General features: G+C 38.5%; 1 protein-coding gene across 1 annotated transcript in view; it reads left to right on the top strand.

The window, feature by feature from the left end:
* dock2 (dedicator of cytokinesis 2) overlaps positions 1-25704 on the top strand; it is a 377601-nt gene that overhangs the window by 340653 nt on the left and 11244 nt on the right. The window contains exons 42-49 of the mRNA XM_008104636.3: positions 3953-4034; positions 8430-8514; positions 10623-10709; positions 12112-12288; positions 12423-12506; positions 16327-16464; positions 20904-21031; positions 24883-25051. Coding sequence (XP_008102843.1) covers positions 3953-4034; positions 8430-8514; positions 10623-10709; positions 12112-12288; positions 12423-12506; positions 16327-16464; positions 20904-21031; positions 24883-25051 — 950 coding nt within the window. The remainder of the gene's footprint in view (positions 1-3952; positions 4035-8429; positions 8515-10622; positions 10710-12111; positions 12289-12422; positions 12507-16326; positions 16465-20903; positions 21032-24882; positions 25052-25704) is intronic.

Below are 25704 nucleotides of genomic sequence, written 5' to 3'. Positions count from 1 at the left end.
AAATTTTCAGTTGACCCTCTGTGTCCTTGGATTCTCCGTCCACATATTCAACAATCAATCAAGGACCAGATAAGGCTGATGAGGTCTTTGATGAAAATGAGTGACACCCCTGAAATAAAAAATGTATACTATAGACACCATCCTAGGAAAAGCTAGCACTTAAGATTTTGCCATGACACAATTGCTCAGTGGTGGGGAGCCTACGGCCTACCAGGTGGTCTTAGATTACAGTTCCCACCATCACTGAGCATCATTCCTTTCTTGTAGAGTCAGATTATTGGTTTCAAATAAAAATCTGTAGATGCCATGGAGTGAATGTGGGACTTCCTGCATGATAAGCATATGATCTTCTGCTGAGCTACAGTCCCTTCCAGTCGAGAAGGACCACAGGTTATCTGTTCTATAGAGATCTTGGGAACTGATCTTGGAGTTTTATGCACTCAAAACAACTAATCTCTACTATTAGTGTTTCAAAGTTTTCAAAATAGCAGTGAGGGATCTTGAAATTCATGACATGCATTGTTGACAGTCAGAAATTAGCTATTTCCTTGCCATGTATTTCTCTGTAAAATTAATAAATTGTTCTCATCACGATGTGCACATTTTTGCCTTTATGAAGTACTCACTTCCACTCTCAAATATAGGGTGGGTTGTGGCAGGGGAGGTGGCATTTTGTTCAGTTTATATAAAAAGAAAGGTTTGTGACCCTCAACAAGGGAACATGCCTTATAATAAGAAAGACCTGCCAGTCCTGCCTTTCCATTCATTACCCCTTTCTACCTAAGAAATTTTATGTGGCCCCTGGTATATAGGTACAGTAGAGTCTCACTTATCCAACACTCGCTTATCCAATGTTCTGGATTATCCAACACATTTTTGTAGACAATGTTTTCAATACATCATGATATTTTGGTACTAAATTTGTAAATACAGTAATTAATACATAGCATTACCATGTATTGAACTACTTTTTCTGTCAAATTTATTGTATAACATGATGTTTTGGTGCTTAATTTGTAAAATCATAACCTAATTTGATGTTTAATAGGCTTTTCCTTAATCCCTCCTTATTATCCAACATATTCGCTTATCCAATGTTCTGCCGGCCCATTCATGTTGGATAAGTGAGACTCTACTGTATATAAAATAAGTATAAAACCAAATATTTACTGATAAATCGGCATTTGCAAGGCTTGCTAAACAGGTCAATTTCCTTTTTGCTGAAGCCTTTTTCTGCAGAGTCCATTGTAAACACTGCATGTTGCTGCTAACAGATTTGTGTAAATGGATGGCATTCGAAACTCTTTACTTTTGCTAACATTAAACTAAGGAGACTCCATTTGGGATCAGGACCCACAGTTAAAGAAGCAGTGCTATGAGGGACAATATTTTTGACCCTCAAATAAAGGACATCCTTTATCATAATGGATACCTGACAAGCATACCTACAGCTGACTCTAGCACTTGAACCTATTTGAGTTTATGGAATGAGCATCCACACAGTATGCAAGAAATTCATCTCTCATGAACTTTTAACTTTTCAGCTTTTAACTACTGTCAAAGACAGGATGGATTTTGACAGAATGATGAACAGATCTGGCTTAAAGGGGTACACAGAACAGCTGTCAAAATCATGGCTCTGCCTGCCACAAATAGTCTTTGCACAGAGAATGATGTACATCATCTTGATATTATTTTCTTCACTGGGAAATGAATGAATAAAGCAATTGAAGGTTTCACCTCTCCATGCAGTATGTCCACAATTCTTGTTCACTGCGTGTCTCAATCCATGTATTTCTCACAGAAATAATATATCTTGTAGCTACCATCAGAAAATGAAGTCCATATTTGGGATGTATCTGCAGAATGAAAAAGCAGTTTGTTTCTCCAAAAGATCTTCCCCTCCCCAGTATAAATTTGTACACTGGCATGTGCTTTTCCTGTAACAGGTTTACATTATTTATTTTTAAACCTCAGTTATAGTGCCAGCAGAAGCACCATACACTCTATGTTGACAAACAATTAGGTCTGTGAAATCATCATTAAAAAACAATAAAGTATAATAAATATCATCTAATAAAACAATAACCCATCATCTTAAAAAATAAAAGCATCATTATAATCTCAAGTGCAAGACTGGCTTGGAAATGTCTTTCTGAATGATGCTTGATACAAAATTGCTTCAGTAAAACAATCAAGCAAATTTCCACCAGGAGAGCACTGAAAACTATGGATCTGCAATCTAACACAAAACATTTCTCTGAGCAAAAGGGAGACAAAGCAAGTCTTCCCTTTCAATTGAAGGTGGAATATATGTGAGGAAAGCAGAGCTTGGAAAATGTACTTTTTTAGACTTCAACTTTGAGAATTCCTCACCCAAGATCCAGGGAGTTTGTGATCTGAAAAAAATAACTTTTCAAAGATCTGGGTGAAGGTTTACCTGAAATATGTGAGATCTGGGTTGTCAAGACTTATTTTGGCTTCTTTCCCATTAGATTTATGTGTAATTTTTTCTTTCTACCTATTGTAATTTAGTGAAAGAATCTGCAGCAAGATGTCAAGATGTCATTTCTAAGTATTCTGCTGTTTACTCAGTGGGATATTTTTTGACCATGATTTTTTTTACAAAATTACATTGTAAGGTGATCAAAGAAACTCTTAAAAAGTAAGCTTTTATTTTGCAAGTATGTTTTATAACAGCTTGTCAAAATATCATCACTGCTTCCATTTTTCTAGACTCAACACTCAAACTAAAAGCACTAAAGAACCAAGTTCTTTTTGTTCTTAACTCACCCTTCACCTCTCCTTTCTTCTAGGCTTTGGATTTTGGTATAGAAAGCTGTTATATTAGTATATGATGGGTTTTTCAAAACCAGATGGGCTTTTCTTACCTGAAGGCTTCAGTGCTGAATGGCTCCTATATGGAAATACTCTGTATCATAGTCGATCCTCTATATTAGTGGGTTTGATATTTGTTGACTTTATTATTCACAGGTTTGATTGGAATGTTATCTCTAGGAATCTCTGGTCCTTTGGTGCAATGCTATGGTCAACCTCTAGTGGAAGTTGGCCATAGAGTCATGCTGGATGATCTAGGGATTACTCGAGAGGTGGGGAAGAAAAATAGGAAAGAAAGAGACAGAAAAATAGGAACTATTTTGCAGGTTTTTTTTTTTTTTTACTGCACATAGGTCCTGTGCCCCTAACCACAGTGAATGTGGAAGGTTGATTGAAGTCCTAAGATCACAAAGATGCAATGTTTAAATAAATAAAGTAGTCATCTGCTATAAAAGTATCTCATTCTTTTTCTGCAAAGCTCAGAGCAGTTTCCATGAGCCTCCCCAAGTACTGATCAGGTTCATGGACACATAGTGAGAAAGAATCACAGCCATTTTGCCTATCATTTGTTTGAAACATGCCTATTAAAAATATGACTTGTAAGTTTAAAACTCACTAGTAGACCAATTTTGTCTGTTGGCTATCCACATGTTGTCCTCTCAACACTAGTGCATGTCTTGAAGGTGACCACAGCCTCTCCAGCTAGTAAGGAATAGGGAATGGTCAGTGTTCAATGTGAATAAACTTAGACAGAATCCTACATGCATCTATCAAGCTCATAGTGCCACTGTCTTCATTATTATATTCAGAAAGTAACATAGTGTTAGTTACAATACTGCCTCATCAGTTGAAGATTTGTATGTGTTATTAAAGTGTTAGTAAAATACTACATCTCCTTTTGGAAGAAAAAGTATTTTGTGATATTTTATTTGGATAAACAAATTGGGAAGTATACTTCTGAGTTATTTACACAGTTTATTTCATGATGGCTCCATTTTTAATTTCTACATTTTTGTGGGTTTGTTTTTTTCCCTTTCCATGTCAGTCATATCTGGCTAACAGGACATAGCAGAGTATTTTCTAATGTTTATGTCCTTAACTCATGCAATTTTAGACATACAGTGTTTTACAGTACAACCAGTTTTGGAAGAACATCCACGGTTCAAAAACAAGCCGGTGCCTGATCAAATCATCAAGTGAGATTGAGATTCTCATTATTTTAGTGTCTTCTTTAAAGAAATGTTTATAACAACTGCACACGTTTAACGAATGTGATGTATTGTGTCCCCTATAAGCAAGAAAACTGATTTTTGTGAGCTGAATCTCTATGATATCCAAAGGGACCACTGGACCAGTTTTTTCCTCTTTGATCAGATTTTACTAGTGGCAGATCTTTCATCGTGAAAGCACTCTACAGCTTAACATTTTGATTACAGTTTGGCCATAATTTTAATCATTTTAGGCTAAAATTCTAGACAAATTACAGCTAACACCTTTAGTTCTCTAAGTATATTATTAAAATATGATAGCAAAGAAACAGTACTTACAAAAATAGCTTTTAAAATGGTTGCCATATGGCATTTTCCCCAGTTGAATTCAATTGCTAATGGATAAAATTCTTCTACCATGCGACACACACATTACCATCCTAATAAGGGACACCTTCAAAACTTGCAGTAGGTGAGTTTTTGTACCTGTCCTTCCATCTGTCATTTTGTCGCTGCCCACGGGTATTCCCCCTCCCCATCATTAAGGCAGAAGCCTGCTGCTGAACCACCAAACTGACTAATGCTGCCAAATGCAGCGGATTGGAAAGAGTGGTAATTCAAAACTAACACAATAACTGTCATCTATTAGACAGAACCTTTTGAGCTTTTGTTTCCTTTATTCATTTGTGCTGTAATGGGAAGATGGCAAGCACACCATGCTGCTACTTTTGGAAGAGAACTTGCTAACAATAAAGTTCACCTCAATAAATACAATTTATTGGCTTGTTGGGAAGATTTCTTAGGAAAGTTAGAACATGTTATCATCAATCCACACCTGTCCCTTTATGTTTCCATGTCTTTTCTGCATACTTTGTAATCTTAATAATGTCTGATCTCCTTCATTTTTGTCTTTTCTTCATTTAAGACTATTGCCAAATTTGCTCCCACTTCCACTTATTGATTCTCATATTTATTTCTCTATTGCTTAAGTTTTCATCCATAGTGGCCTCTCACCCAGTTTTCTGGTTTTGTGTAATGAGTGAGGCACCAGGACACATCATATCCTTTGTTGGTCATGTTTAGTCAAGTAAGTGCATCAAGAATAATGGCAGAACATGGAAGTCCTCTGCAGGGAAAAGATAATGATGTTTCCTTTGCTTTTTAATTATATTTGCTCTTCCAAAATTGATTTAGATTTTCACATGCTTCTGAGCTAATCTACTTTATTATCAGGGGAATGTGCTGTTTAAAAGCATTTTATTGTTTTTGTAGATAGGTATCCATCATTTCAAAGAATTTGACAGCTTCTGAGTAGTCTTTTCCAGAAAAATCTGAAGGGAGCAGACAGGGAATATGACATGCACCATCCACCTGATTTGCCCATAGAATGCCCCCTTTTCATCAGAATTGTTGTTTGAGTACAGATGGCAATGAAGGATGTTGTGGTCACAACAAGAAAGACCTCTCTCCCAGCAATTGGAGTGTTAGTTAATCTAGGGAAATTGAAGTTGCCTATACATAAGATAACATTCTGGCCTATGGAATAGATGGAATAGTCTAGGTTCTATCTGTGGAAAGGATGAAGTCCCTTCTTCCTTTTACCCAGGGAAGGGGATCCCTGCAATCTCTGGTTGATCTAAGTGTACACTCCCAGAAGCTTGGGCAAGAAAATACAGTCAGCTTTGCACCTCTGTCCTCTCTCTTTTTTACATGATATATATATGTATGTGTGTGTGTGTGTGTGTGTGTGTGTGTGTGTGTATATATATATATATATATATATATATATATATATATATATATCCCCTATGCACATAAATGCATGTGTGCGCGCGCGCACACACACACACACACACACACACACAGAGTCTTTAAAAATATATAAATATATATATTTAAAAATAGCTGAACCCTGTGCTTATAAAATAATAATTTTATTTCTTACCCACCTCTCCTTGTGGCTCGAGGCAGGTTACAATATAGGTAAAAATACATAATCATATAAAATAAACATATTAAAATGTATTTTTACAAAATGCATATTTTTAAAATACATGAAATAATGTTTAAAATATAGTGGGCATTATTTTAAAATTCATGATTAAATTGACTGGGTAGGCTTGGCAGAAGAGACAGGTCTTTAGATGATTTTCCAGCTCATTTAGCTGTTGGATCTCTTCCAGTGGGACAGCCAATGAAAAGGTTCTCTGGGTGATGGTCACCAGTCAGGTTCTGGCAGGCGGGAGCAGATGCTCCACAGAGGAACTAAGTGTGTGGGGCGGATTGTACGGGAGAAGGCAATCCTGCAGCTAACCTGGACCCAAACCATGTAGGGCTTTAGAAGTCAAAACCAACACTTTGTAATTTGCTTGGGAACTAATTGGCAGCCAGTGAAATGACTTTAGTATAGGTGTAATATGCTCACTCCTGGATGTTCCTATAACCAATTTGGCTGCTGTATTTTGAAACAAATAGAGTTTCCAAACTTGGTACAAAGATATCCCAATGTAGAGTGCATTGCAGAAGTCTAAAATGTTAACCTTCTTTTTAAAGGAGTCCACCCCGCCCGCCCCTCCCCCCCAAACAAACTACGAATGATAAGCACAGGAGTGACAAAAAAACATTCAATAGACTTTTTGCATGAATCCTGCATATATTCTTCACCAAAAACAAGTATAATATAATCCATTCATATTTGGAGACATTAGCCAATATGTTATTTTATGGGATGGTTGAAACAGCTGAATAAGTGCTTTTTTGCTGGCTATAATACAATACATTTGCCTTTTACATATTACTCTAATTATAGTATCTTTTCCTGGTAGATCTCATGCATTTTGGTGTACTGTTTTTCTTTCAGATTCTATTAATGAAATTACTCTTAAAGTTGTGAATTTCTTTTGTTCTAATTTTTTCTACTATGAACCAGTTGGTTAAACTCTATCAGTAGTAGAAGGCTCTACTGAGAAAGCACTTTAGCTTTTGTATGTTTGAATTTTCCTACATCTGTAATCTATGCAAACTCATCAGGAGAGGCCCTTCTTTCAATATCATCACTATTGCAATTATAGTTAGGGGAGATGTGAGAGAGCACCTTCTTGGTGGCTGCCCCTAGATCTGAATTTCCTACTCAAAAAAGCCAGAATAGCCGCCTCCTTGCTAACTTTCTGGAGTGAATAACAGAATGCTTTAAAATAATGGACTAAGTGTGCTAGACAGTTTTAAACTAAAGTGTTTTTACAGCTTTTTTTCGTGTAAGAAAGAAATTGAGATTTGTCCCTAACAGGAGAATTTTTAAAAGTCACAAATGATCAATTATGTTCTTTTGAGGTTACCTGCCACTGTTTTTGCTGCACATCAGAGCATCCAAGGAGTCATTGTTGTGCTGACTAGTTGTATTATTATTATATATTGGTGGTGCCATGGCATCACTTTCAATTAGACATCCCCAACTAGCCTACCTTCACAAGCCCATTGTTATTTGATCTTTGAAAATAATATTGACTGCTGTTGATTTTCATGTAATACTTTTAACACATATCAACATTTTATTGTTCCTCTTTTTTAGTTTTTTTTTTAACTTTAGCATTTAAGCAATAATTTGAAAAGTTGCTCACAGTCTATATGGCTATAGACAGGCCATTTTTTTTAAAGGACATTGAAAATGGTTTTAGATCAGTTTAATTTTGCATGATACATGTGTATCTTATTTCTATGCATGGGTAATTAGGTTTTACTTTAAAAAAAAAAAAAAGACATTTAAGCAGTATACCAGAAAAGTGGTGATCCTTTTTTTTTTTTTTGAACCACTACAGTAAGTCTAGTCTAGAGACATAGAAATGACTTACTATCGAAATTAGTTGAGCTTTTCAGTATAGAAAACACTGTATGCCAGTGTGGAGCCAAAACAAGCATTCAAGAATTAGGAAAGAAAGGTACAGAGAGTCTGCAAGGGGTATTCACATCTATCACAATTTAGACTTCTGGTTATTGGTATTGTCTTGGCATTTGAGGTATTCAAGACATCATGTGGTCAAGTTATGCTGAGTTAATTTCTGGTCAAGTTTGAACAAGCACTTGTATGATTGATCCTTGCCCTTTCTTTACTTATCACATCCAATGTAGGTGTCAGGTTAGGTCCAGGTGTTTGCACAGTCCTCCTGGAAAGATTGGGTGCCACTCTTTAAAAGAGAACACAGCCTCCTCAGAGTTATGGACGTTTCAGCTTCAACTATCTTTTTTTTAAAAAATCAAGGAATTTTATTGCTTTTTATTTTTTGCACTACATTATTAAGGCTCCTGTTTTCGTCTTGTTTTCTTTCTGGTCTATTTTATTTCACCATTTACTATTATTTGATTGATATTTTGTCATGTTTCCTTTAGCTTTTACAAGTCTAATTATGTGCAAAGATTCCATTATTCAAGACCAGTCAGAAAAGGATCTGTTGACCCTGAAAATGAATTTGCTGTAAGTATAATTATACTCCTACTTTGAGAATAAGCAGGATTGCATGAATTCATATGCAATGTATGGTGAAGAGTGTCATACCGTGATCTCGGGATACAAACAGTGAAGAGAAAGAGCAGGCAAAGTGCCAGCTGATGAGTCTGAGGGTTGCAGCTCCAAGCAGATATCAGATGAGGGCACTTTCAGCTCCAGGTTTAGTGACTGTTGGGAACTGCAACTCATCAGCTGGTGCTTGCACCTGCTCTTCCCATTCACTATCTAAGAGCAGTGAATGACAAAGAGTCCTGTTGTACTATCATCATCATCATCATCATCATCATCATCATCCCACCACCACCAATATTTGACCTAAATCAGTGGTTCTCAACCTGTGGTTCCCCAAGTGTTTTGGCCTACAACTCCCAGAAATCCCAATCAGTTTTCCAGCTGTTAGGATTTCTGGCAGTTGAAGGCCAAAACATCTGGGGACCCACAGGTTGAGAACTACTGGCCTAAATAGTGTAAAGGCACCTGCCTTATATTCAAAGCTAAACAAGGCCAGTCATAAATAGTACTTGGATGAGAGACCACCAAGTCATAGCAGGCTATATTTCAGAAGAAGGAACTCCTGAGGATTCCTTGCTTAAGAAAACCCTATGAAATGCATTGGATCTGCATTAATCAACATGCATCTTGAGGACACATATACACAATACCTTATGTATATCATGCCTTTCTCCCCAAAATTGGGATTCAAGATGGCATACAGTGTTAAAATAAAAACAATAGACATAGAGACATATAAATAGTATAATTGAAGTATAAATTAATTCAACTATCCTTGCTAATTTAAACATATATTTAAAAAAGGTAAAATTGTATAGCATGCTATTAATATGCTTCTCATAAAATAGTTCATGAAAGGCTGTTTGAATTAAGATCTTTTTGCCTGTTGGTGAAAGGGATAGCAAAGAGGAGGAGGAGGAATGGAGGGAACCTCAGTGTAGTACTCTTTAGATTAGGGTGATTGGAGCTACTTCAATTGACTGATATTGTAGAGCCAAGTAGTCTCATTTGCTACTTTTAAGTGTATACATGGTTGGAATAGTATCACCAGAAATGGAAATTATGCAGAAAAGCTTTAATCTTTGCACAGATAGCAATATCACTTTAAGTGAAAATAGTAAATTTAACCCTGAGATTTAAGTGTATCCATCATTCCCAGGGCATATGTCTTCTAGGTAATTATTGTTGAGCTAATAGTTGGCAATTTAAACACATACCTTGAGGGAGTTCCCTGAAGACCTCAATTCTGTGCTGTACCACTGATTTACTGGAAATGTGAATTGAGCTTTAAAGACACCTCTCTGCACCCTCCAACCTAATATCTATGTGGACCAGTAAAAATATGCTGCTTCCCAATTTCTCAGATGCAACTAATTCCCTCATCTACTATATAAAATCTTACATTACATACAAAACTACACTGAGCATAGCTTTTCAAAATTAGGATCCACTGAGTTTAGCATGATAGTTCCAAGGAAGTGTACCCAGGATTGTTGTCAGAATAATACACAAATTGGGTTCATTAACTGATTGGTATGTGTGTGCCCGGAAATAGTTGATAGTACTCAAACTGGAAGAACGGAAATGTAATGGCACCTTTATATTGAAAATTATGGTCAAAAGTAGAGAACTTTAAAGAATTTTTTCATTGATATCTGATTTCCATATGGAATGCTTAAAGGAAACTTTTAATAAAATGGCTTACATGATGTAAATTATGCATCTTTTCATCAGTGTTATGGAGTATAAGATTCAAAGTAAGCTGAGTAAGTGTTTTGTTGGTCAGATCAAGCAACAAACCTTTTATTTCAACTCATGTTGGTTCAAGTCTAATATTTACCCACTGAACTGCTTCTCTTTCAGTGTTTTGATGCCCCTGTCTGTTGGGAGATTGCATTAGGATGTCCTAGTTTAAAAATGGATTTGTAATGACATCTCTTCTGCATATGGCCTATTTTTTATGATAGCATTGTTTTTCTTTAACTTCTGCTTACAGTAAGCGGTTAATATCTTAAGTATATATGCTCACAGTTGCACTATTCTCTCTTTGTGATTTTTAATAGTCTATGTGGATTGAGCGAACATCCTTTGTTACGGCTTACAAACTCCCTGGAATCCTGCGTTGGTTTGAGGTTGTCTCTATGTCACAGGTGTGTGATACATTTTTTTTATTATTCCTAACATTCAAGATAAGACAGAGAATACAAAGTAAGGTCCCAGTTTGGTTGTATTTCAATTGAAAATTTCCTAATGCATTGTGTAATCATTATCTGTACTTAACAGGGTGACCCAGCATATATTCATTTTTCCCTAGATTTTGGAAATTCTGATGAAATATAAAATACTTTTCCAATTGCTTATCATAAGAACAATGCCTGACTTTACTGGTTTGGGGTGGGGGTGGGGAGTTCTCCCAGACACTAACTCTCTGCAGGATCTTTGCTGACTAACAATTTTTAAAAAGAATAATTAACCTGAGTGCCTTGCAAAAGGGAAAAAGTTAGATAAAAAAATGAGTTGATTTTAAAACAAACAATTATTTCTTTATTAAGAAGACAGAAAAACATAGCAGTAGAAATCCTACAGAACAGTGGTCAATACAAGCTGTTTTTCAAAGGAAAAGGACAGGTGCGAAGAGACCAAAGGATGCTATGAATAGTACAGCTAAGCTTAAAGGAGCTTCAGACTCACCTATACAGAGATTTATTGCTCTCCGATGTGAAGAAAAGTCCAAATAGGCAGGAAAGCAGATTCTGGATGAAAGGAATCCTATGAAGAAGCCTCTCTTTTTCTTGAGACCATTTGATTTTTTGTAAAGATCTGCCTGTGCTTTTGTGTGATGAAGATTCTCAGAAATCTGGCTGTATGGTGGAGTCTGTTTTTGCTTTGCCCCTCTGCTTGTATCTAACCTGTTCCTAACTTGGTGAGTGTTACCTAGAAAGAAGGAAACACTTCTGGGTAAGGCAAAGCATGGACTTAATGTTATTCTATGGGGAGTCACAAAGAAAATACCCATGTACTTTAAGGTGATGAGGTTAAGTCTTGTGTGCAAAAGAAAAAAGTGTCTATGTGCAAAGGGCAAATGTGAACATGCCCTTGTTAGTCAACTTCTGGTAATGGCTCCCAGTAGTAACACATGGGACAAAGCCAATCAAGTATAAGGTGTACCATTCTGAATCAGTTTGGCAAGATCTCCCATTCATTAAAAGTAAAAAAAAAAAAAAAGATTGTTAAGCACTGATTGCTCTCTTGAATGCAACAATCAGACCATTTCCTTGTCATTGGAAGGGATGAGGATTTGAAGTAAAATTGCAGTCTTATAAAATTAGGCTTGCTTTTTCCCAAGATGGCCAGGGATCCATGAGATCATTCTCCCTGCTGCCTCTTGTTCTTCACACAATAGCAGGAGGTCATCTCTCTCCCTAAAATCTATCTTCAAGTTATATTATGAATTGAGACCTCTCTCATGTTTTCAATTACACTTGTTTAACAGATTAGTAATGAAGTTCTCAGATGGAACAAATGATGCTCTTGATCTTTTCCCCTTCATAGACTACAATTAGTCCTCTTGAGAATGCCATTGAAACAATGTCTATGACCAATGAGAAGATTCTCACCATGATTAATCAGTACCAGGGCGATGAAAACCTTCCTATTAACCCCCTCTCCATGCTTCTGAATGGAATTGTCGATCCAGCAGTAATGGGAGGCTTTGCTAAATATGAAAAGGTAAGAACTGAAATATGTGTTTTGAAAGCAAAATCATGTTTTGATTCATTATTCTCATTAACACAGCCCTGAAGTCATAATTGTGTCTTCTGTGTTAGGAAGGGAAAACTGAATGGTCTGTTTTCTGTGTGTAGGCTTTCTTCACAGATGAGTATATCAGGGATCACCCAGAAGATCAAGAGAAACTGAACAGACTCAAAGACCTAATTGCCTGGCAGGTAAGATCATGTTGAGCATTCTTCTCTGAAGTCTTTTGTTTTTCCCTCCCCATTTCCTTTCTTATTTGTTTCATTTTAAGTGGAATAATGCCATATGATCTTACATACAAGTATGTATGCTCTTATTTCTCATATTAAAAAAAGAAAAACATGTTTCCCTAAAATTACTGAATAAATAATGTGGCTCAATAACAGGAGGTTCTGTAGATTTGTACCACCATATTTTAAACCCCTTTGCCAGGAAAGGAAAAATAAATTTCTAGATTCAAGAACCACCTGTTTTTTTATGTTGGGCTGATAGCTTGGGTGGGTTTGTTTGTATTAGTTGTGTGTGGGGTTTTTTTGCCAACCCATATTCTGAAAACAAATTCCAATCCTTGATCCTACAGTCTGTTTACATGGATGAAAAAACCTGTATACATGTCAGTTCCAGTGCTGTTGGAACACATAAAATTTCTGTTTTCAAAGCAAAAGCACTTTTTTAAGGCTTCTTCCAAAAGAAACAAAATCCAGTAGTGATTTCCTACTTTCCATTCTAGCATTAACATTTTCTTTCTTGCAGAAGTAGAGTTCCAACTTGTTCTTGCTTCGGGGGACTTGTTTAAAAATGGTTCTAAACTAAAGGATGGTGCACTGACCCTTATCAAAAAGAATTGAGTAGGCTACAAAGAGGAGGTAAAAAGATAGCAAGTGGAAGTAATCCCAAATCTCCAATGAGTCAGTTAGCAAGCCTTTGAAAAGACCTCTGAAGTCATCCTTCACTTTTTAGTAGAGTTCCCAAATTTTGGTTAACCAAGCAACAAAATGAATTGCAATAGAGATAATGTTATAGGCTTGCTTAAAATCCATAGATACAAGTGAAGAAAAAAGTCAACCCCCCCCCCCCCAAGAGTCTAAGGCAGCATTCCTCAAAAAGCCTCATCATCCATTGACCATTTTTGAGCTGGCTGGTGGAAATTTGTTCTTACAGAATTATGGACTCTGAGAATATAGAACACCATTCCCTAAAACATTTAGTTCAACTATTCAGCCTTGAATGGCTCTATCAGCAGAAAAAGTGAGAATTGTAGTTTAAGTAAGTAGGAGGGCAACATATTGGGCAATTTGAGTCCAGTTGATAGACAAGTAGTTTTATGTCATGAAATTATTTCTAAACCAGTAATTTCAGCACATGTATGTGCATGGTGTTCTTGCATGTGCCAGATGGGCAACTTAGGAAGGGAGTGTCTGGGGGCCCTGTGACGTAATTAAAATATGAGTTACTACTCCTGGAGAATGTTAGGAGACTCAGTCCACTTTTTTTTACCAGAAAAAAAGGGTAGTCTGGGGAGGGCTGGGCTACAACTATCAGTTTTATCATGACCCATAGGGATGGTTTATTAGGACTGAACAAGCCAAAATTCCAAGCATGTAGGATGCACACACAAAAGATAAAATAAAATATGAGATTTCTCATCTCTCTGAGTGCTTATGATTTTGTTAAAGCCATATATATATATATATATATATATATATATATATATATATATATATATATAAAATTTCCCCTTATGGTAAAGAAAACTATTGGGCATAAGGCAATGCCATAGAAATTTGAATGCGGGGGGGGGGGGGGTGTCAGGCTGGCTTGGGGAGAATAGCCCAGTATTGTTGCCACCTATAGTAGGAGTTATAAGTATGGTAGGGGCACAGCAAACACCTAGATCTCCTGGAAATATCTGATCTATTTTATGTTCCTGACAAACATTTAATGTTGTCACCAGACTACATGAGAGATGCAGTGTGATATTAAAGTGTCCTTTTTCAAAAGTTGAAAGTTTATTGCTGCCAATCTGTTTCTGGATAAGCACTAGTAATTTTCAGTATCTTCCTTCCTGTGTTGACATGTGAAGCAACAAGAAAAATCATTTCTGCTGTGAAAAGGCTCCTCAAAATATATGCAACAACCTCTTTAATCTCTGACTAATGAAGCAGGTCTTCCCTTATTTAGATGACAAAAATATTCATGATTGCCTGGTAATGCATTTATCTGTGAAAACTGTCATCCTTTTTTGCTCTAGCCCTATGGATGAATCCACAGTTGTCTAGGAATATGAGGGCCCTCCATTTCAGTGGCTAGGGTATATGGTATATGACCTCATCAGACACAGTTTTCTCTGTGCCTTCTCCCCATCTCTTTATGCTGCCGAAATTGAGTCCCACAGAGTTCATGATGCAGGGCAACTTTTGGAGGGGCTCTGGGGGGTTCTGTTTCAGCAGCATAGAGAAGCAGAGTCCAGGGTGCCTTTTGAGGACTTGGGTATTACCTGACTCCAAATGTCACACAGCAGGGGAAAGGTGGACCTGAAGTAGAAAAGGACATGGGATAGCAGCATATGAACCTTGATGGGTCGGAACAGAGTAAAACAGTTCCCTCTGCTGCCCCATGCTTTCCCCCATTTTCTCTCCACACTTGATGAGATCCATAGTTTGTATCATGCTAATAACAAATCAAGCATTGTATGTAATCATGCAGTTTGACCCATTTCCATGGAAAATGTTAAGATTAATCTTCTTTCATAAAATGGTAGCAATTGCACTACTAAAAGTTAAGGCAAGAACCTCATCATATGAGGCTTAGGCTCCGTCCTAGGATACTTCCAGGATGGATCCCGCTGGAGCCCATCACATGATGTAGAGCTACTTAAAGCAGGGCTCCGTCCTGGAAGCATCGTAGGTTGGAGCCCTGAGAACATGGGTGGCTACCCGTGTTCTCCTAAGGTAAGCCTGGGGAATTACGGGGGGGGGGGGGTTCTTCCACTGCCAGGCGGATTTGTCCCACTGCCCACAGATGCCCCTGCTGTTCCCTGGCTTGAGGACCTCAATTTGATGAGGTCCCAAGTCTTAATGTATTATTATTAATGTATTTATTACCTTTTCCCTAGCTGGTCACTATGGTGTTATATTGTATTTTGTGTTTTAATTTATTTATTATATTTGAATGTTATTATGATATTGGTTTTAGTTATTTCTATTGGTTTTAACTTGTCACATTTTGTTTTTGTTTTGGGCTTGGATCCATGTTAGCCGCCCCGAGTCCCTTTGGGGAGATGGTGGCGGGATAGAAAAATAAAGTAGTGTTGTTGTTGTTGTTGTTGTTGTTGTTGTTGTTGTAGACCAGTACTTTAAAGGATTCCTGGGCAGTGATTATTTATTTGGTCATCCCAGGGAGCAGCTTGTGTGCAGTCTTTGCAACACAGATAAAGGATAAGGGGAAATCATCATTTTAGATGGTAACAGTAATATTTGTGGAAGTTTTCACATCTGGTAAGATAAGGCAGAGCCCCACGCTGTGTGGAAAAGCAATGGGTTACATATCATCCTGGTTTTGGTCTATTTTCAGCCACTAGCCAAAATTCAGCCAAATTTCAGCCAAATTGAAAATGGTTTCTGGCTTGTACTTCCATGTTCTATAAGATTTTGGTATTGGAGGGGGAATGGGAGAGGATGAATGTAAACAGTAGTTTTTAGAAGTCTCCAGGAACGGCACAATAATTTGCTCCCAAATACTAAGATGCAAAGTCTTTGAGGACTAAGGGCACTGGGGCAAACACACACACTTTGGGGAGGGGGGGGTATGTTGCCTGCGTACTCCATTTAGACTTTCCCAATATAGAAATTTCCTTTCGGTTAACTTTTTACTACATATTTCTAAGGAATATGGGGAAACATCAATTGGCAAATACACTACCATTTCTGCAGTTTTATTTCTGCAGTCATTTTGTCGTTTTGTAGAGATGTGGGATACAACATAAAGTCTTTTCCTGTTGTGCCTTCCCAGGTTCCATTTTTGGGGGCTGGAATTAAGATTCATGAGAGGAGAGTTTCAGATAGCCTTCGTCCTTTCCATGAACGCATGGAGGAGTGTTTCAGACACTTAAAGGCCAAAGTGGAGAAACAATATGGTATCAGAGAATTGGTAAGATTTCTCCTGCTTTATTTCACTCTGCACTTCTGTTATAGCTCTCCCATGAAGAAGAAATGGGGAAAGAAAAGGAAAACAACGCTTTCATACCAGAAGATTTGCTCTATATTCTGAAGTCATGGTTCCTTTCATCCAGTAGCACAGTACTTCATGTTTCTTAGAAGAGCCGGCCCAAGTGTAAGCGAACAGAATTTTGGCACCCCACCCCCAACCAATCACTGAAAAATAAATAATAAAAAACAGGGGAAATCCAGACAGGAAACAATCAGGGCCAACTAAAACCTCCCAACCAAGGAATCCCCCAGGGAGGAAACAGCCAGGCTTTGAATCTACAAGGCCATTAAATGCTAATCAAGCTGGTCAGTTGCAGCATTCGTATTTGCCTCCAACAGATAAGAGTTCTTTTTCCTACCCTAGACATTCCACAGATATATAAAACCCCACTTTCTGCGGCGGCGGCAGCGGGAAGGCAGCGGCCGGGGGGGGGGGGAGGCGGCGGCGGTGGCAGGAAGGCCACAGGCACCAAACCTAGGAAGAGCAAGATGGGCGGGGCACCCTCTCCGACCACTGCGCATGTGCCAAGCGGCCGCATGGCGCATGCATAGTAGTTGGAGAGCCCCCCCCATCTCGCTCTTCCTAGTTTCAGCAGGCTGTGGCACAGGCTGGTGAGCAGCCTGCTGCAATAAATCACTCTGACCATGAGGCCATGAGTTTGAGGCCAGCCCGTGGTGGGGTGAGCACCCGTCAATTAAAAAAATTAAAAAATAGCCCCTGCCCGTTGCTGACCTAGCAACCTGAAAGATAGTTGCATCTATCAAGTAGGAAATAAGGTACCACTTATAAAGTGGAGAGGCAAATTTATTTACGACATTGAAATGAGGAAGTGCCGTCACAGTGGATGATGAAGCAGCTGCTCCCCCCTAGGGCCAGAATCGAACATCCCCTCAGGAGAAGGTTAAATTGCCTCTGTGTCTGTCTCTGTCTTGGTTCTATCTGTATATGGGCATTGAGAATGTTTGCAGGACTGAGCCGAGGAACAGCAAGATGGACAGGTTGCCAGAGGCCTCGGTGGTAGGCAAGAGGCCTTCCTGCCTCCGCGGCCTGGCCTGGCCTCCAACCAGCCATGCCTGGGTGGAGATGCCTCAATGGTAACTGAAGGTGCCATCCTCTAGGGGGCGCCTAGGGGGTACCGTTGAGGCACTTCCACCCAGGCGTGGCCTCCCTGCCTCCGCAACCATGGCCTGGGTGGAGGTGCCTCAATGGCGCCCCCTAGAGGATGGCGCCTTAAGCGGCCGCTTAATTCACCTAATTGTTGAACCGCCTCTGTTTCTTAGAACACTAGACTTCGCTTTGCTAAGAGCGATTATCCCTCTGTGTTTGCCTAGAAGTTATTGTTGTATTTCAGTTTGTTGGAGAGATAGAAATGAGTCTTGTGAAAGCATGCCATCTTTTTCCACTATAATTGTTAATAGCTTGGCCCTATGATTCAGAGTGAATATCCAGCAGTCCTGGTTCATGAAGTATTCCAAGGCTTTGCTGAATCTGCTTTTGAAACAAGCTCTGTTGGGTGTAATGAAACATAAATACATTAGCAGAGGCTAAAAATGATAGTATACAAAGCCTGCCGAATAGAATTAGCCACAATGTGCTTCTGACAGCTCTTGGAGCACTGCCAACCAAACAGCTGAATAATTAGATGAAATGTTTGATAGCATTAAGAACGAGAGGGCTGTTGTGTATGGAATAACATTTCTGTTCTTGCCTGGAACACATTCCTCTTGAAGGTTCTAATGGTCTAAATCAATTTTACTGAGAAAAGGCTTCTAGGTGGTGAACTATGAAGCTTATTCCACAGGGGATTCCATTTGGCCTGTCCTAAATAATGTGAATTATGGACATTTGGCAATTTCATGAGTATAAATGGAAACTTATTAACTTCCCTCTAGCTCTGTGACTCCTGGGTTTCTTTCTGCCATGAAAAAGACACAGTCTTACTATGCGTGGGACAGCCGCAAAGGGTTTTCTTCCATACCATTAGCATTATATGAAAGGCCTGATAGGGCTGCAGAGAATGCAAATGAAGCATTATCTTTTGCAATCTGTTTCCAGACCTCAGCATTATTATGAATACCCTCAGTCATCTGAAATGCATGGAAGTCCTCCCCCCTGATGACGTCACGTTTTGCCTAGATGAGGGTGGAAATGGGTCAGCTGTTGTTACTTGAAGTTGGGAGAAAATGCTCTGGGCTGAATTAATTTCACCTGGCCTACAGAAAGCCATGTGGATGTTTCCCAAGTCTAATAATGTGGAACAATTTCACAGGTGCAATATAGAACTGACAGCAGATGAGTGGGGCCTTTGTGGTCTTTTTAGATTGAAACATCTTCCAGTTCCGGGGCTGAAATTTGGCACAGATATCAACGCAGCAATGAAAAGCCATTTTCGTCTGATATGTGTGGCAAAATAAATTAATTCATATCTCCTGAAGAAGATCATTGTGAATTAATAAACTTGGGGGATAGCTGTATTTAACATACCTTCCAATATGGGGGGGGGGGGGGTCAATTCAGAAAGTACAACCATTCTGGTTTTATCTCTCTGGCTGTCTGGTATGTGCTTTCCCCCAAGAAAGGCAGCTGGGTTGATTGTGTCTTTGCACTGCATTTGGGATTCACCCAATGCAAAGCAATTCCCACTGCAGATAAAATGTAAAATGTAGTTGAAAATAAATTTGGGGGTTTCTAAATGACTTTTCTGCCTCTCTTGCCAGAGGTGGTTTCCGGGTGAAATGAGACAGTGTCAGAAAGGAGCCTGAAGCATGAGATTACATCGTAATTTCAATACAGGCTTCATATCTCTGCAATCATTTCTTATTTTTTCAAAATAAAGCCCTCACTTTTCAACTATTAAACTTGGGAAAGTGGTAGATTTCCCCATATAAGCATGTTAAGAAAGGTTCCTCTGTATAAATGGTGAAAGAACACTCAGCCTCTTTGATAATATTAGTAGAAAATAGAGTGTGTGACCTGCATTTACAATGCAGCTGGGTCATGGGCTGATTTTAGCTAAGGAAATAACATATCTGTAGACATGTCAAGAGGAAGATAAGTCTGACCTGACCTTACCTGCACATCATGTCCTCCTAGTATTCTCTGTCCCATTTTTTTGGCTGGATGGCAGAGAGGATAGAAAGAATTGTTACACAGCAGGAAAGATTTTAAGTGTCTGCCTTCTGTTCATTCTCAGGGCTGCTCAGATGCCAAGATATAGACTCCTGCATGTTGTCTGATTCATTTTGTAAAAACAGGTAGCACAGGCATCATGCAGAGTTTCTCACTGAATAACTGGAGGACAGGTGTGACTTTTCAAACCCAGTCAGATAAGAAATCCCAAGGTCAGCAGAAAGGGCAGGCAGTAGTGCAGGGTTATACTATGTTGCTTTGGCTTTACCTAACTCTAGTAGGCTCCATATTTTACAGCTTTCAACAAAGGAAACCTAAAGGAAGCTACACTTTCCATCAGTTGTCACATAACTGATGAGACCCCCACCCCTTTGTTAAAATAAATGGGCAAAATGTGACCTTGTGGGACATCCAGTCAAACCCCTGCCAGGAAGCAGGAAAATCGCATTTAAAGAACCCCTAACAGCTGGCCCCCAACATATGGTGTTCAGAATTTCTTCCATCCATTGCTGCAACCAGCTTTCCTTTTCTTACCCCAGACCCAATATCCACCATTTTCACCTAGCTCCACTGTGCCCACACTCGCTTATACAATTTCTTTTTGAATTAGCCAATCTAAGTACTGAATTAAGCAGTTGTATTTAGTTTAGCAAGGCATGCTTTATGTAATCTTACTTACATAATTCATGTGTAATAAAGTATGTGTTGGCCTTGTGCGAATTGAATATGTCTTGTAAAAATACACAGAATCTTTGTCTTATGGGAGTAAATTTCCTAACTAGCTTAATACTATTGTACACTTAGGTTTTTGCATAACAAGTATCTGCTGACTTTAAAACCATTAAGCATTTGATGACCTTGTCACTACTTTTCAGATATAAAATAATCCATGTATGGCAATAAATAGTTTTATTTTTAACTTGATTCATTAAATAAATTTGAAGGTGTAATGTAATATGCAGTGAAAATGAGTTATTTAGCTATTGATATGGTACTTTCAGAAATGGGCGGATGATTGAAATAAAAAAGATGAAGCAATTGCTTTCCACAATTATCTTCAAACACTGTTGATGCTAAATTTTATAAATGAGATTAAATGAAATAAAAAGAAAGTTCAAGGTATTATTAGTTGCTGAAAAATATTAAATACATCCTGCCTTGCATATTGGTTTTCCACCTAGTAGGGCAGATAATGAAATATTGTTTTTAAAATGTGTTCTGTTTTTTTCTCTTGCGTGTCCTCTGCTTAGCCTGATTTTGATGACAGGCGTGTTGGTCGGCCAACATCTATGCTAAGATCATACCGCCAGATGTCTATAATTTCACTGTCCTCTATGAATTCAGACTGTCCTACACCAAACAAGACTCCTGCAGAAACGTGAGTTTTATATTGTCAACTCTTTCAACAGGGATGATGTGAGTGTGTGTATGTGTGACAGTAGCATTTTTCCCAGGTCCAAACTAAAAAGAATCACATTTTGAAAATGAGCAATCACAAGTTTGACTCCACTGATAACCAGTTAAGTTGTCCAATACAACTTGCTGCTTCAGCTGCTGTCAGGTTTTATACCCACTTGCATGAAAAATATTATAAAATGTGTTTTTATATCATAAAAAGACAACAGACCATAACGCTACTTTCCAAAAATATGTGTTGTTTTTGTTACAAGTCAGACGCCAGCCAATATAAAAAACCCAGTTTATTGCAAATCAACACAAAAGAGCCTAGAAAGTAACCAAAAAGGGCTCAAAACACTTTCTTTTCAGTGTGAAATAACTATGTCCAAAAAGAACCCAAAAAAACCTCAACTTGGGATATAATCCGGATTATCCTGGAAAATAATCCGGATTAAAACAAACTTTGCCGAAATGGCTGGAAACTTGCTCCACCTAGTCGTTGGAGCTTAGCAAACACAGGAAAGCAACCAACAACAACCCGCAGCGACCAGCAGCCACACTGTGCCCCAAAAAGTCCTTGAAGCCAATCCACGTCGTAAAGGAGAAGTCACAGTCGCCACGTCCGGTCCGCGTCGTTAGGGGAAAAGTCACAGGCATCGAGTTCCAGTCCGCATCATTAGGAAGAAGTCACAGGCATTGAGTTCCAATCTGCGTTGTTAGGGAGAAGTCACAGGCATCGAGTTCCAATCCGCATCATTAAGGAGAAGTCCCAATCACCGAATTCCAGTCCAAGGTCAATCACAAAGAGCCAAAGCGACGGAGGCAAGCCGGCAGCTAATGCGTAAAACCAACACAGGACAATCCAGCGCAAACCCACACAATGCCAGCCCCCATTGCCACTAAAAAACCCAGGTTAACACTTACGTCCCAAAGCAGTCTTCCAAACATGTCTTCTGAAACAGAGATCCCAAAAGCGCCCAACAAACACCTTGCTGATTGCAAGGTTACCTTAGCAATAAACTTACTTTAAACTCCTCTGAGCTTGAGCCAGCTAACGCCCTATCTACAGCTGAACCTTGTTGCTGCAAACCCTCATCGGAGCTGGAGTCGGCCAACGCCCCACCAATCCTCCTCCAGCTGCTGCCCTCCTACAATTTCTCCAGCCAGTCCACCTTCTATCCAAACCCATAACTCCCTGAGATCCAGCTGTATCTTCGCTGTGTGCCATCCCTCAAATGTACCACTGCTTGTGGGTTCCTCAAAAACATCCCGGATCTCTTGAACCCTATTCCAATCCATTACTTCACTCCCAGAGTCCGATATCCCATCCTTCTGACTCTCAGCCCCATAATCCCCTTCAAAACCCTCAAAAGATTCATCATCAGTGGGTTCCATAAGTATTTCCTGGATTCTCTTCCTTTGTTGCTCCTCATCGGAGTCTTGCTCACGAGCAGCCTTCCTGCCTCTTCTAACACAACTAGTAGTATCTCTACTCGAAGGCTCCATCACAACAGTTTTCCTATCTTCTTTTTTGTCATACTTTATAACAAATAGCCTTATTCATACATTTAAATACATAATTTTTAAAGGCATGAAGAGAGCAGTATGTTAGGCCCCCCTCCCTTTCGGCATTGCTTTTGCTCACTCTGATTCTTTTACTTTCTTCTTTACCTGAATAAGAGGTTCTCTTTTCCAGACATGACCTTTTCTGCAGGAGCAAAGTGATGAAAGCATTTATTTAATTACCAATGCCACTCTAAGGCTTGTCCTTCAGTTGTGTCTTATTGTTCTCTAAAGTAGACTTTCCCAAGCTGCTGCCCCCCGGATGTGTCATATTGCAACTTCCACTGATCTTTACCATCATGATCATTTGCAATGTGGCATTCGAGCATATCTGGCAGGACACCACGCTAAAAAAAGCCCATGCTGGGGAAGCTCTTAAAATTAAGCAAAGAGCATTTTTAATTGCCTAATTGCTGTTCACAAAACCCACTGTATTTCAAATATACTCATACATCATTTTGTATGTACAAACATACCACAAGCTTCACTAATCTGTGAATTTTAATATAAATATGTATTCTGTTTTGTAAGAAAACTTGGAATGTATAAAATTGATAATTTTAGCAACAAAAGTAAAATTATCTTCCATCCTTCTAATATGTACAATTATTATATGGTTTGCAGCTATTTTTGTTAAACATTGAGAAAAGCATTAATGTTGAGTTGCTTCAAATAATTTCCAATTTATGATGAACCTATACCCTAAAGCAGGGGTCCCCAAACTAAGGCCCGGGGGCCGGATGCGGCCCTCCAAGGTCATTTACCTGGCCCCCACCCTCAGTTTTATAATATAATATTTTATATCAGTTTTAATAATATATTGTATATACATATAGTATTGATAAAAATATTATGTTATACAATATAATACTAATAATAATACCATATAATAATAATAATTATATGTTATATGTTACATATAATATTACAGTATAGTGGTATAGTTCAATATTGTAATCTAGAATGCTAATATTGTGCTAAGCTAATAATATAATATATTGTATGTACATACAGCTGCTTTGAGTCCCCTTCGGGGTGAGAAGCATGGGATATAAATGTAGTAAATAAATGTAGTAAATAATTAATTAATTTTAGACTTAGGCTTGCCCAAAGTCTGAAATGACTTGAAGGCACACAACAACAACAATCCTAATTCATTTGACTATCTCATTGGCCAGTGGCAGGCCCACACTTTCCACTGAAATCCTGATAGGTTTATGTTGGGTAAAATTGTTTTCATTTTTAAATATTGTATTGTTTTTTCATTGTTGTTGTTTTGCACTGCAAATAAGACATATGCAGTGTGCATAGGAATTTGTTCGAATTTTTTTTCAAATGATAATTCGGCCCCTCAGCAGTCTGAACGATTGTGGACCGGCCCTCTGCTTCAAAAGTTTGAGGACCCCTGCCCTAAAGGCACCTGATCCTGTAAGGCCTTGGAAGTTAGTTAGTACTTGGATGGGAGAACATCAATGAACACCAAGTGCTGTACATTTCAGAGGAAGGAACTGGCAAAACCATTTCTTGAGTATTCCTTACCTAAGGGAACCCAGCAACATTTGTAGGGTTACCATAAGTTCATAGGCAACATGAAGGCAAATGTATATTTGGGGTTTCTTGACAAGATTTGTTCAGAAGACATTTGCCATTGCCTTATTCTGAGTGTGTATGACTTGCCTAAAGTCACTCAGTGGGCTTTCATGGCTAATCAGAAATTAGATCCCTGGTCCTTCAGAGTCCTAGTCTAACAATGAAACCATTATACCACATTGGCACTCTGAGGGAAGCATGGGACGTCTAAATAATGCCAGTTACTTTATGATTTGAATGTATTAAACTGCTGTTGCTAGTCACACAGGAGTATTTAAAGCAGGAGTTTCTATTTTTATTCCCCCCTCTCTCTGCATTAAGCTCACCTCTCCCCCTCAATGTGCTGTTGAAACTCATTTTAGACCTGCCTTCAGTCTGAACTTTTCACCACATTCTGCAGTACAGGCAACTCACCTGTTTTTTTATGACTTTGTTGTCACTTCCAGTTCTATCTACTGTTTCTTTTAAGCTAAATTCATGGCATGTTGTTTTATTAAAAGATAACATAATGACAGTTTCACTTAACCTGCTCCCACTCCATGACTTTCACCACACACCCTCTTCCATGTCCAACACACATATGTATTTCCTTGGCAAAATCTGAAATTATGGACTAGATTAATGTGGGTGCCATGGGCAGTATAATTAAGAAAACTTTGCCTCAATTTTCATCTACAGCTTTGAACTGGAAATCATGTCACCAAAAGCAACCCAATCGGTGTTGGATGACAATGTTCGCCTAATAAGCTCTGAAGTTAAGATGAGAAGATCCAGGAGGAGAGGAAAGAGGAGCAGTGTGGTATTTGCAGAGGAAAAGGCATCTTCTGAACTTCCTGACATGAAATGTGTATGTATTAAAACAGGCTGTCTTTCTTACAATCTTGATATAAACACTGTTTTGATGTGTGTGTGTGTTTGAGCAAACATCTCTCCTTTAATTCTTTATTTAAGTTTGTTTTATTGCAAGATGTGGCAGTTAGATCACTTTGATAGGTGCTGGCATAACCATTGATCTGGTGGAACATCTAAATGAAGCTTCATTGTTGTTGTGTTTGACAATATCAGTGACTGGAATTTGCCATGAAGTAGATGATTATATTTTGTACCTATCCAAGAGCAGATGTTCCAGGGTGGGAGGCTGTACCAGCAATGAAGAAAAAAGCAGCTGTCTGCCCCTTTGTGGTCTGTAATCTGAGCTAAGCTATTTCTGACAGAACATGGATAGTCATTGTAAACCTTGTTAAAGAGTAAAAAAAAACTTGTTAGGACATTGCAAATTTGCAAACTGCACTCTATAAATAGTGCCAAGTTGAAGACTATATTATTGGCACCTTTTTGTCAGCTATCATCTTAACACTTTGATCACACTAATATATCATCAGCCTGGGTTATATAACTTCACACAGCACAATTTTATAACATCCTTCCTGAGCACCAAATGTTTTTGAGTATTAAAAAGTCAATGTTGTTATAGTTTTTTTAAAAAAGTCAGAACAGTTT

This window comes from Anolis carolinensis, chromosome 2, assembly GCF_035594765.1.
Source record: "Anolis carolinensis isolate JA03-04 chromosome 2, rAnoCar3.1.pri, whole genome shotgun sequence".
NCBI lineage: Eukaryota > Metazoa > Chordata > Lepidosauria > Squamata > Dactyloidae > Anolis > Anolis carolinensis.
Note: the sequence above shows the minus strand (reverse complement) of the source record. Positions and strands in the feature narration are given on the sequence as shown.